Source organism: Rhea americana, unplaced genomic scaffold (genome assembly GCF_003343005.1).
Source record: "Rhea americana isolate MKP2758 unplaced genomic scaffold, rheAme1 scaffold_200, whole genome shotgun sequence".
Taxonomy (NCBI): Eukaryota; Metazoa; Chordata; class Aves; order Rheiformes; family Rheidae; genus Rhea; species Rhea americana.
The window spans coordinates 931,532-944,791 of record NW_028186151.1 but is presented as its reverse complement, the minus strand read 5'-3'; the positions used below and the strand labels follow the sequence as shown (position 1 = coordinate 944,791).

Sequence of the window (13,260 nt, the reverse complement as noted above, 5' to 3'; positions counted from 1 at the left end):
GCCAAGGAAGGGGCAGGCGAAGGGCGCCGCTCGCTCTCGCGCCGGGGCTGCCCGGGAGCGGTGTCGCGACCGCCCTCGCTCTTGAGGCTGCGCGGTTCGGAGGTGCGCGCTCCGGTCCTCGCTGCGAGCGGCGAGTTAAAGGCGGCGAGGGCCGAGGCGAGGCAGCGACAGATGCACGCTCGGGCGCGCTGGGCTCGAGCAGCCGGCCTTTCCAAGCCACCTGGGCCTTGCCCGTCTCCAGCTCAGGTCTCCAAGATTTATGGCTGGAGTGACTTTCTAATCGCAGTTTTGCCATCTGCCCGTTGGCCTTTAGCACTCTCCTCCTCACCTGTCACCGAGGCCTGCTGCTTCTGCCCGTGCCACCCAGGGACAAGCACCCTTTCCTCTCCGTCGCCTGAACCCGTCTCCCGCCTTTGAGCCCCCTTTCCGCGACGTCCGTCTCCCTCGTCTCCCTGGCTGCGCGCGCCGTCTGGCGGCCCGTCCCGAACCGCTCGTCGGCCCTGCCCCAGCCCTCCTCCGGCGTTGCCCTGCCCCAGGCCCAGCGCGTCTTCCCCCCGCCCCGGCTCGCTTCCCTGCTGCCGCCTCCCGCCCGGCGGCGCGCGCCGCGAGCGGCCTGCCCTTGCCTCGCCCCTCCGGCAGCCGCCTCTCTCCTCCGTGAGAGCCTCCCTTAACCTCGTTCGGCTCCGGGGAGGGGACGGCTCGGCGGTAACGAGGAGCGAAACCCCGCGGGGGCTGCGGACGAGCGAAGGCTTCGCCGCCGTGACGCGGGATGCCCTCCGCCGCGCTCGCCGCTGCCGCTCGCCGCCTCGGGGCCGCGCTTCTCCGGCTTTCCCGGCCGACGTGCCGTAACAGCGGCGTACTCGCAACTGCCTCGCCTTCCTTTTCGCGACGCGTCTGATACCGCGGGCCCGGCTGCTCGCAGAGCCCGGTCCTGGCGCCGCGATCCGCGCAGCTCGCGGCCGTCTGCGTCACGACGGCTCAGCTGCGCCCAGCCCAAGCGCGTTTTCAGTGAAATCGAGGAATTTGCAGGAAGTTTCTGCTTTCCAAAAAATAACGATCCTCGAGGGAACAGGTGACTGCTTTTGGAGGGCTTGATTTGTGTTTTATTTTTCCTTTCCCGCTTCTTTTCGCTGCAAAGAGATATCTTAAGAGAAACGGGAGGCTTCTGCCTGTCTTTTCGTCCTGGTGCCGTCAGCCCCGAGGCTTTGCTTGAGGCGGGCGCTGGTACCCCCCGCTGCCGCATCAGGGCCGGTTGCAGTCCCGCAGCGCCCGGAGAGTTTTGAAGCCGTGCAATTTCTCGTGCACAGGAAATCTGCTGTGGGCCTAAGCTAAGGTCAGGAGCAGCAGCGTCTGTCTGCGCACCGGGATATTTCTGGAGTAAAAAATTTACGATTTGGGGAGGGAAAGGAGAAAGCCTTTTAGTAGCGTGTTGATTTTAAAATGATGGCAGCTCTGTTAATTTGCTGCAGGGTTTAAGATGTTTGCCTAAGTCCCTGGCCAGGAAAAATGATTAGATGTATTTACCACATCGGTGTCATTCCGACAGGGGCGATCTGGGTGAGGAAGCGGCTATACAAATGTAGAGCAAGAATTAGGTTATTTAAATCCCATTGGGTAGAAAAGGAAATTACAGGCTTCATTCTTGAAGAAACTGTTTTAACTCTACTGCAGGTATTTTGCTATAAGCATGTTTTGATGACTCCTAGCAGTTCCAACAGGACACGTGGTGGGAAGCTGCTCTGCCTCTGCCACTCTGGATGGTTGTTGTGGGATTCAGCCTCAGTCCTGCTAGGGCCCCAGCTGTATCTGAGGGTGCAAAGCACTTGGAGATTGTCCTCAGTTTTAACTGAGACTGTTGTAGGTATCTGCACCTGAAAAAATGTGCTAGGGCTCCCCTTCTTCTCAGCGGAGAGCCACGGGGAAGCTTGCCAGGCATGATGTTTCGATGTACCCTAGCTGTCCATCCTGCAGGGAGGTGAATTACTGCCTTAGGGGGCTGAATCCTCTCCGCTCTCTGGAAAGGAAGCCTTGACACATGACTGCCATGGAGACAACACTGCTGACCTCTGAAGGTGGAAAAGGTGAGCCCCGACCCCTGTTCCTCCTGGCTTTAGGGTACCTTCAGTTTTGCTTCCAGCCTGAGCCCCTGTGGAAGCGCCCACCTTTCATGACCTGCTGTTGCGTGCGTGGCCTTGGAGAGCCAGGCCTTTTTAGGAGCTGGCTGAATTTGCACAGCTCAGCAGTCCCTGCTCTTGCTTGGAAGCTTGGGCCTGGATACTGGATCTTGCTTACGTTGTTTGGTACGTCACCAGTGGCAGGGTAAATACAACTGTACTGGGTCAGGCCAAAAGCGCATCTAGACTTGTGCCTTGCCACTCAGAGTGACTGGTAGAGGATGCCTAAGGAAAGCAGAAGAAGAAAGCAAGAGGGCAATGCTTTTTCCATGACAAGCCCTCCTTGCTTAAGGCAACCTGTAATTTGGGAAATTTTATGGTCACCATATTTACTGGCTTCTGATGGACTTTTCTGCCAGCAATCTGACTGATCGGTTTTGGGACTAAATTTCAGGTTGGGCCTTGATGACACTGGGGGCCCAGTGTGAACTCCACAGACTGATAAATGGTATCTGAAGATCTCTGCCCGGCCCTGGCATTTGAGGCCTACTGGTTCTTGTGATTTGAGAAGTAATGTTGCCCTTTTGTCTATCTGTGCTGTCTGTGAATGTGTGTACCTATAGGAGTAGTCACCGCTTTTCCAAGCTGGAGGGCCCCAGCCTGTTTTCTTCTCTCTGTGCGGGAGCTGTTGCGTATTGCCGATCGTCCTCCTCTCTGCCTTGGTAAGTTTGACCAAAGCCCTTCTGAGATGAGGGACCGGGACTGGACATACTGTTCCACGTGCAGGCACAACTGGATTTTGACAGTGGCAAACTGATGATTTCTGTTTTGTTCTCTGTGCCCTTTCTATTCTCTGTTCTCTGTGTCCTAGCATTATCGTTGCTTTGTTTGCCTGCCACTGAGCTGGTATTTTCATAGAACTATCCACAAAGACTCCCAAGATCTTTCTCCTGACTCAGAATAGCTAATTTAGAACCCATTCTTGTGGGCACGTGTGTATATATTTGGAGTTTGGTTTTTTCACATCCATTACTTTGCATTTATAGACAGTGAATTTCAGCTGCCATTTTCTTTCTCAATTACAAGCTAACTTTGAAGCTCCAGGACTTGTTTGTGTTGTATAACACATTACAATTGCACTCTGATGAGTTTTAATCTACACTTCTGGCCTGCCTGTCCTTTCTTTCTTCTTCCGACGGAGCTGTAAGACACTGAATTTGCTCTCCTTCCAGCGGCTTCCAAGCCACAGATTGCTCAAACGCTCTGTTCGCTTTGCAGCTTCTGCTGTGTCAGCAGCTGCGCTTTATGATTTAAGACAGCAGCAGAACTTTCCATGAACTATAAACCCTTGTATTCAGTTTCCTGGTATCCACACAACCAGGAAGCGAACGGATGGCCGGGACAGTCCTGTGAGGAGAGGTCAGGACGTATTTAGATCGCAGCAAGACAATGCGGTTTGTTTGTGTGTGCAAAACTGACCCGAACGCTTCCAAACCCAGGAAGAAACACTGCGGTCCTTTGAATTTGCAATCCACCTGTCTCCTTCTCCAGCAGGGAAATAGCTGCTCCCCGGAGCAGAGAGCGTGTGCTTTCTGGGAGCAGGCAGTGCTAGCATCTTGCACAGGATTTCTGGTCGTGCCCTCAGCCGGGGTGGTGTGTTTGATGAGCGAGCATCTGCGGTGGGGACATATCGGCCAGGCTCAAGTCAGTCTGTGATGGTAGTGACTTGAGGCAACGTGGCCCTCGCCGTTCCCCGGGGGCGTGCGCCACTGCGCGGATGCCCGCGCGCTGGCTGCCAGCACAGAGAGGTCACCATGCATGAGTTAACCGAGGGCTGGTAAAACGCCCGGTGGAGTCAGTGGGGGCTTCCCATGGATGCCGGAGGGGCCAACACGATCGGTGCCTCTTTTCTGGAGCTGGGTGGGAAGTGGAGCCGTAGTTTGGGGAGTACGAGTATTGTATCTCTGTGCTTGTGAGGACTGCAAATATTTGTGTAGGTTTCTGCTATGTTTTAATGGAAAAATGGTATTGTCATGACTGTTGCTGCTCTTTTTTTCTTTGAAGAATAAGCTCTCAGCACCCAAAGGTTCAACAAACGTTTTGATAAGGTTTTTGAAAATGAGAAAAGCCAATGTTCCTGCCCTAGGGCAAAGAAGTGTATGAGTGGCCTTGTTTCCTCATTCCTTCCATCCTCAGCTATTTTGAGTTGCTTTAGAAAGCTGTTTCTGCTTTCTTTGTGCAGTGGCAGCTGGATGTTGCTCTCTGCAGCAAGACTAGCCCAAGGCAGGGCTGCTTCTGTCCCGAGCACACAGGGTAAGTTGTTGCTACAGGGAGGGAGGGAGCCTGTTGGCAGGACATTTGCCACGAAAGGCTGCCAGTGCTTGAGAGCTATGCTGTCTTGTCTGTCAGAGCACAGATCTGTTGACCTTCAGCATGCTGCTTGGCTTACTTTTCATTGCTGGCCTTTCTAGATGGGGAGAACGATTCTGGCCGGGCTCAGCATAGTCATTAAAGCATTAATCCTTTTATAATCTCCAAATAACTCATCCTTTGAAGGCAGTGCAGGGGACTGAGGCAAGTGTGACAGACCCCCTCCCTGTGACCTCGCTTGGAGGCCAGTGAGCTCTCCTGGCTGCCACTGGTCCCTGGAAGAGGTTGCGTCCTCTCCAAACCACCCTGAGACAAGCTCTCAAAATGGCTCCTTCAGCTTTTCCAGGGACAGTCTTTGTTAGTCTTAGGATACCCTGCAGTAGGTTTGGGGAGCATTTGCTAAGGTGTCCCAGTAACCTGAATTATGTATTAGCCATGCTCTTGGGCAACGTGCTTTATTGTTAACTACTTACCGTACAATTGTCCTCAGACAAGCTAGGTGATACACAATGCAAAATATATCTGAGATGGGTAATACAGTTACAAACGTTTTTAGAGACATAGGTGAATAGATGAAGGGGAAAAAACTAGCTGTATCTACTTACAGTAGTAATAAACATGAAAGCAGACCGGCTTTCTTGACACACTCCTCAGAAACTCTAGTTTTTTGCCCACTGTCTTGTATTGTGCCAATCTGGTGGAGATTTTACAGCTATTCTCTGATTTTTTAGAGTCCTCTAGATTACCTAGGCAGGTTTAAGCTTTTCCCTTAATGCCTGTTCTGTTTCTTTTTCTTTTTTTCTTTCTTTTTTTTTTTAAGGAGACAACCTTGCCCCTTCTAATCAATATAAGCAACATGTCACTTCCTGGGGGCTGCAGAAGGTACTTTGTTGACCAAGTGCCATCTTTTGTATTTTATCAACTCTTTTTTTTGTTGATCCTGTTGACGTAGGAGTTATCTCCTCTGCCCTATCTTCCTAAAGCGTGAGTCAACTGGAGGCCCAACCTGGTTGCATAGAGACCACTGTTCAGCAGAGTCGCCCTGGAGTTTCAGTGAGTACCTCTCTGAACCAAATCTACTGAAATGTGAGCTCAGGTGCCTCTGAGATAAGAATTTGGTGCTTATCAGAACTTAAGGAGGAGTTATGATGCCAGTAGGAGATGGATAAACAAATTCAGGGGAAACTGGGCCTGGTTTTGGTACGTATTATTCATTGGACCAGAGGTGCTGCATGTATTCCCAGGACCTGGTGTGACACAAAAGAGGCCTGTTACGTCCCTCAGTACTCATGAAGCTGGCTGGAAGGAACAGTGTGTCCAAGAGGGATCAGGACTATTTCCTCCACATGTAAACGCATGGGTTCTTGCCAAGAACTGGGAGGTAAGTCCTGCTAGGAGCTGCTCCATCCTCACACAGTGCTGTGGGCACTGGTGCTGCTTGCAGAGCGGGGACAAACACACAGCTTTGCTCTACCAAGTTGGCACTACTAGCAGTCTCCTTTATCGCCTTGGCAGCCCTCCTTCAGGGCAACACCTTCTCCTAGACTAGTGGTGCGTTGCTCCCATTCCCACCAACAATGCCAACCACAGACATGTAGCACTGCCGTTTTCCCCTGCCACACTGATGCCTTCCTGTGGAAGATAGCTGAGGCGCTTCCTGAAGACACGGGCAGTTTGCTGTAGCGCACAATACCTGCCAAATACGGGCTGCCTGCCCCTTTCTGCATTCAGTGCCGTTCATCCTGGCCTTGGGAGATGTCCAAAACATCAAATCATTTCTGCTCCTGCCAAACCTTCGCTCTTTCCCAGGTATGTTGCTACCACCTTGAAATACCCCATTCCCTAGGTTGGAGCCACCAGACGCGGTGCATTGCTTCCCCAGCAGCCTGGTAGTCTGTGCATCAGGAGTAATCAGACACCTTTTTGGTTCACATTCCCATTCTAAACAACCTGGGAAAGATCAACCTTACAACCACTCCAGAATGAACACTGTGAACCATCTGATTCCAGCCAAAGCATGTCTGGAATGAACATCCTTGGGTTGCCATGGAGATGCCCAATGGGTATCTCTAACTTTTCAGAGACCTGGCAGGATGCCGGGGCATCCTAAGCAGGAGTGCTTTAGGCATGCTGAAATGTATCTCCTTTGCTCCAGGAGACAGGAGCCCAAAACGTAGCCAGGAAAGGCTTCTTTTGAGATGGAATGGTCTCACCTGTGGAGCTGGGCTGTCTCTCTTCTCCAGTTGCTGCTACCGCCTCCACGTGAGCTGTTGAAAATATGAGCAAAGGTTATTAGACTCGGTCCTGGAGCAACTGACCCAAAATCACATTATGCTCTCCTTCCTGCTGTATGAGCTTGCGTGCCTTCAGGAAGCTGAGCGCTGAATGGCATAACGCTGCAGGACTGGCAAGACGCACAGTGCTTTATTCCGGAAAGGAGAAAGTTGTTCTGATAAGGAAATGAAGAAAAGAGGGTTGAGCACAGTCAATGCCAGCGTATCGGACTAAGTATTGGAGGCAGGCCCAAAGGGTTAAAGCAACCCAGAAAGTCTAAGAGAGTCCCTCAAGATAGCTCCTGAGCAGACTCAGGTAATGAATTTTCACTTCTGTACTTTCATTATCGTTGTTCTTAGCTGGAGATTTACCATTTGTCCCCCTTAGCTCTGCGGCACATTACTCGTGTCATTGAGACAGTTGCAAGGACAGTGCTTTTGTTCGGCTTTTCCGTCGGAAACGTGATGGGCTCAATTCCTGAGGGCTCCCGCTAAGCCTGAGCTCCAAGGAGGGAGAATTGTGCATGGGTTGTTACCCCAGCAATGTTCTCCTGCTTTGCCTGCTCGCTCCTGCTGTCTCCTTTAGATTGCCTGAAGAAGTCCCAGATTTACCATAGCTCTGAAATAGCTGTTGTCCTCAGCAAAGCCCATAATTTGGCTTTTTCAAAGATGAACTGATGACTAGCAGCCACTCTCATTTCCCTGCTAATCCAGCCAAACATATATATATCACATTTAAAGGCAAGAGAATGCGTGCCCAGATTAGCACTGCCAAAGTCGGTGTGAAGGAGCATCATGCACTTCATTGCGAGCAAGATTAGTCTTTCATTTCAGAAGCAGATCTTGTTATGTCATGTAAAATACTTTTCTGTGGGGTAAAGAGAAGAATAAATATAAAAGCGCACTACAGCGCCATAGGAGAACACGAGCGGCAGTGCTTGGCTGCGTCGCAGCACTGTTCCCGAATCCGATACTCTTTCGTAGTTCATGCTATTTCTTATTTCCCTAGAAATTACGGAGCTGGGGAGGCAGCGCTGCTAATTCTGGTACACTTCACTTGGAGTTTAGGTACGCCCTTGTGTTAGATCAAGGAAAGCAATATTAGTATTCCCAAGAATCCCATAAAGTCAAAAACCGGCAGGGGCAAGGCGGTTTCCTCCATTAAAGTCCTTCCCCGGAGCACTACAACTGGGGTTTTCAGTGCTGATCCTAGGGCTGACTGACTTTGGTCACTGGATTTCCCTTCGTCTTCCTTTGCACAGCTCCCGGCACAAGCTGTAGGATATCGTGACCGTCAGTTCACAGCAAGAGACGTTTTACTCAGCGTGAGTCATCTATTAATGGAAGTGTTTTGTCATTGAAAGATGTCCCATAGCGTCCCCGTACGGGACGAGGCATTGCTCAGAAGTTTTGTGATTTTTTTTTTTCTTCCCACAGGTCTCAAGTGACCAAGCTGCCCACACAGAAGTGAGAAGTTCTCTGCAAAATACGCATTTCACTTCTTTTACCCTGTTGGTTTCAACGTGGCTCTCATTTCTGAGCATTATGTTCTTTCTTTCCCCGAGATCTGCTGGGCTGAGGGCTCTCCTCACTCTCTGAACCGGGTTGCGGCCAGGCGTCGGGCGACTCAAGCGAGGGACGAGCCCGCTCCGGTGGCATTGACGGCCGCTGCACGGCCGAGGTGATGAGCAGCGGGCCCTGTTCGGCTGCGGAAAAACGCGGTACTGATGAGGGCAGCGGAAGAAGGAGGTGAAGGAGAGAGAGAGAAACCAACGGTGCGATGCAGAGGTAGGGACGTCGAGGAATGGGGTCGCCCGAAGCGAGCTGACCCCCGGGTGGATGGGTTTCTCCCAGGCGTGGGTGACCACGGACGGAAGGGGCGGCCTCGGGAGAGAGGGCTTAGCGGAGCGAGCCAGGCTGTGGTGCCGAGGCCCTGGGGCCGCCGGCCCGCTGCCCGCGCTCCCCTCCGCCCCGGCTGCCGGCCTTTCCCGGTCCACGGCCAAATGTCAGCGGATTCAGATCGCTCGCGGCAAGCTCGGGCTTTGCGAGTTGGCAGGGCAGCGCTTTGCTCTTTCCACCGGCGCTGGGTCAGATGACAGGGCGTGCTAGCGAGCCCCCCGGAGTATTATTATCGTTATTTATTTGTATCGCGGCAGCGCCTAGGAACGTCCCCCCGGCCCGCCCCGGGCATCGGGAGCCTTTCGCGCCCCCGCGGCACGCGTCGCCAGCCCTTCCGCGCGCGGTAAATAACGCCTGCCGTTGCAATAACGCTGCCTCCTTGCTGCCTCCTCCGTCGCAGCCTGGAGGGCAGCGTGCAGCGCTGCTAGTGCCCGTGCTTATCCCGGCTGATGCGGCGGAGGGGGGAAGTCAAAGCGATGACGGTTTGCTTAAAGCGCAGGGGGAGGGAAGCGTTTCCCCGGGTTTCGCTCCATTCGAGCGGCCGCTTCAATTAAGCGGCTCCCGTTACAGCGTTTTCCAACTGTACAGGGATGAGCCAAGGACACATGAACGTAACGCGAGCCCGGAGGATTCCCCGCGTGCCAGGAAGTTGGAGCCGCCGCTGCCCGCCCTTGCGGAGGGGGGAGACGGGCACGCGAACGGCCCCGCCGCCGCCGAGCCCCGGGGACGCGGCGAAGCCCGCCCGGGGCACCCAGGAGGCCGGGCAGGAATCGCATGGGGCGAGGAGCCCGGGGGCTGCCGGCGCTCCGGCGCTGGGGAAGCTGCCGGCGGCCGTGCCGGGCTGGCGGCCTCTCCAAAGAGCGTGCGTGCCGCGGCGCGCCGGGCAGCTGGCCGTAACGGGATCCGAGGGGCTTCGCGGGGGAGCCGACTCCGTCCTTGCGGCTCCGCGTCGTGTGTATTTGGAGGGGTCCCGGGTGGCTGTAGCCTCCCGCTCGAGTCGGGCGAGCTGCTGCAAACGCCTCGGTTGGAAATGCGCCTTTTAGCTAAAAAACACACCTCGGCAAAGCAGGAAAAAAAAAAACGGGAAAGGCTTTTGTTCAGCGCCGTACGTTAGCTGTCACGTAGCTCAATCCACATTTTGATTTCAGCCCCCCAAATTAATGCAGTCTGATGCAAGGTTTTCTTTGAAACCCATTTTGATTTTTCAAGAAAATGATGTATCAAAGGCAGAAGCTTGGCAAAAAGATTGATTCTCAGTTCACTCCCTTGCTTTTAACTCTTGAAGCACATCCGGGCCGTTCCTAGCTCAGTGGAAAGAGATTTTCCTTGTAAAAAGACTTGGATAAACTTCAGGAACCTGCTTAATGCCCATTTTGGTCAGACTGAGCTTCGAGTAAAGATTAATTTCATCTGAGCTTTAAAACTGAGCGCTCCGGCAGCGATGGTTGCGGTCCGCGCTTGCGCCCCTGCCCTGGACTAGGGCCGAGGAGCCCTCGCGCAGCGCGGCGCAGGGCAGCGCGCGCCGGCCAGCGAAGCGTCTCCGGCGGAGAGCCGCCTCCTGCTCTCCCAGCCTTTAACGCCCGGGCGCAGCAGGGAGGCCTGCCCGTGCGGTGGAAGTCCCTTACCTCCACGAACGCTGAATTAATTTCCACGCTTTTAAGGAAATTAAGCCGTGCAGGCGTACGCCGCCAGCGAGCAAATTGCACGGTGCTGATGTCACCAATTAATGCTTCGGGAAATAACAGCGTAGCTCAGATGCTGACTGTTTCTTCGTCTAAATTAATTTGTCGCTGTGCAGTAAAACAAGACTGTGATTCTCCCCAGAAGTTGCTAAATTAATGCAGCGGCGCCCTGGGACTGATGGTTGCACTGGCGAGCTCAAGGCCCGCCGGCAGCGCCGCGTGCACGTGCTTTCCAAAGGACAGGTCAGTTTACCCGGCGGCACCACCGCACGGCAGCTTCTCCTCCGGCTTCCTGCAAACGCCCCGGAAACCGAATCGCGCTGCCGGAGGAGGGCTGAGAAGAGCAGCAACCAAACTCCTCTCGCTCACGCCAGGCCAGGCGGGCAGGGGGCAACGCGGGTGCAAGGGGGCCAGCGCGCAGGCGGTGGGGCCTAAAGCTGGTGGCAGAGCTTTAAATACTGCGGGATCTCAGCGGGGATCTTCCCCGCGGGCTCTCAGCGCCTTGGCCGCCGGGCAGGAGGATCGCGCGGAGCGCCGAGGCTGGGTCTGGCGATCCGCCCTCACCAGCGACGAGGGATGCGTTCGATAACGTGGAGAAGCTGGGAGTTATTGCAAAGTCAGCTCGGTCGCCAACTGGATTAATTCAGCGCTGCTGGTTGGAAAAATTAATAAAGCGCAGAGCTGCGTGAATCCAGGTGCTTTTTGCAAAGCCAGGAAGTAGGAGCGTTACCCGTCGCGGGCAGTGCTGGAGGTGTGTTCTCAATCGCTCCATAAATACGCAAAGCGTGGGCGTCCCAAGCTGCGGCCCCGAGTACCATCTCCAGAAAGTAAAGCCGGATGAGCTGAACTCTGACTCCGTCGCGGCGATAAGCACGCTGGAAGCCTGCTGCATGCGTTGCTGGAGAGGAATTTCCTAGGTCGTGGCGGAGTCATCCCGGGTGGTGGCTTGGCCCCGCTCGTCCCCTGTGAGCGCCAGCCCCAGGGTCGCCACCGCAGCGCAGGCTTGTGGATCTAGGGCTGGCTCGCGGGGGCCACCAGCCTCCGCGGGGTGGCTTCCAGCAGGTACCTGTCGGGGCTGCTCTCAGAAACGCTAACGATAAGGATTTTGGGGGGAGGGAGAGGACGCCCCAGCCAGATGCTTTGGAGATCTGTGCTGTTAGAGCCGGGCAAGATTAATGGCAGTTTTGAAGCAGAAATCAGAAATGCATTCAGCAAACTTGACTGGAGTTCGGCCATTTAGCTGTGCCAGCAGAAATATTTTTGCTTTTTTTTTTTTTTTTGAAAGCATTTTGCGTGTGTTTAGGCAAGGAGTAGCATCACGTGTCTTTGGAAAACGTGGAATTTTCACCCGGGGAGAGGAGAGTGCGGAAAATTGAAACATTTCACATGCAAAGGGAAATATTGACTGACAAGAACGCACTTAGGCGGGCTGGAGGGCGCCTGGGCTCTTCGTGGGAAGAACTCGCGGCGAGCCTTCGCTTGTGGCCCGGGTTCCTCCTGGCTGCTGGCAGGGAGGTTTTGCTTGCGCTGGGCATTACGGGGAAGAGGAGCAGGACCCGTATTTAGCCATGCTCGTTTGCTTTTCCTTTTAATCCGCACCAGAGACGCGTGCAGGGCTAGCACTGGGATTTATTGCTGCAGAAAAGCCCCCCTGCTCGAAGCCGAATGCCTGCTCAAGCCTCAATTCCTCTCGATGGGACTTCAGCGGGCGCTGAAGTGCTTTGCTGATTTGGGGCCCCGAGTCGTCGCGCAAGTGGCTGATTGCTCAAGTGCGTTTTCTGGGGGGGGGGGGACGGGCACGCTAGCAGGCAGCGAGAGGAGCTGAGCGGGGCACGGGCTCGGCCCGCGTGCCGCCGAGCTCGCGGAGCTTTGTATTTACCGGCAGCAGAGGTTCGCGCAGGGCGGTGTCAGATCCCCCCTACCACATTTACCGAGTTTTTTGCTTTTTGGATGCGTATTTCTTTTTGCGTTGCCGAACGGAGGGCTGCCTCAGCCCTTGCAAGCGTTCGGGGCTGCTGGCGGTGCATGGGGCCTCGCCGCGCGCGGCGGCCTTTCCTCCCGGCGCTGCCGCTTGCTGACCTCCAGAGGCTGCGGGGAGAACGTGCCCGACGGACGGACAGACGGACGGACGGACGGACACGGGCCCGCCGCGCTCGGCCGCCCACCTCTGCAACCACCGCGCTGCTCCGCTACGGCAGCGACAGCGCAGCACACCCGCGCTCGGTTTTCAGAATTACCCTGGGAAAAAGTGTCATGTTTTCATGAAGGATCAGAGCAGCCTTGGCTTTTTCCTTTTTTTGCCCCAAACCAGATATTTCTATTGCTTTCTTTCGGTAACCGAACCCTGGCATCGGTACCTGGAAGCAATTTGCTTTCCCCGTTGGCTTTTTAAAATGCAAACGCAGGTGAGCATGGAAAGCTTTCTCTGCAACCTGGCCCTTGGAGCAGAAAGCTGCGGTTCAAGGTGCCGCCTGGAAATGCGGCGCGTCGCCAGGGAGGAAAGGGGGGAAGCGCCGAGGAGAAGGGAGGCAGGACAACTGGCATGCGCGGCTCTTTGCCGCTCGGATCTCCCGACGAGTAACGAGATTTTCCTCTTTTTTTATTTTTTTTTGGCTCGGCGCGCCGTGCACCTGCCCCCCCCGAGCTGTCCCTCAGCCGTGCTGCAGCCGATGAACGCCCTGGCGTCGCTTCGGGGGCGGCCGGGACGCGGGCGGCGTCGCCGCCGCCGTTTGCTTCCAGGGGCTCAGACGGGCGATTCCGTAGTTTGGGGGGATGCTGGTGGTGTTCTCCCGGCCCGGGGGGCCGCAGCGCGCTTTCAGCCCGCCCGGTTCCGCTCCCTTCCTGCGGCTCGGGCGCGCCGGCCCGGCCACCGCCCGGGCCCCGCGCTCTCCCCGTCCCGCCGCAGCCCGGGCGCCGCGCGGG

At 55.1% G+C, this 13,260-nt stretch overlaps 1 protein-coding gene across 1 annotated transcript in view; it reads left to right on the top strand.

The window, feature by feature from the left end:
* The first annotated feature begins 8,451 nt into the window (after positions 1-8,451).
* The window catches only part of EPHB1 (EPH receptor B1), a 95,180-nt gene continuing 90,371 nt past the window's right edge, over positions 8,452-13,260 (top strand). The window contains exon 1 of the mRNA XM_085303890.1: positions 8,452-8,545. Within this exon, the coding sequence (XP_085160016.1) occupies positions 8,485-8,545 (61 nt within the window). The 5' untranslated portion in view covers positions 8,452-8,484. The remainder of the gene's footprint in view (positions 8,546-13,260) is intronic.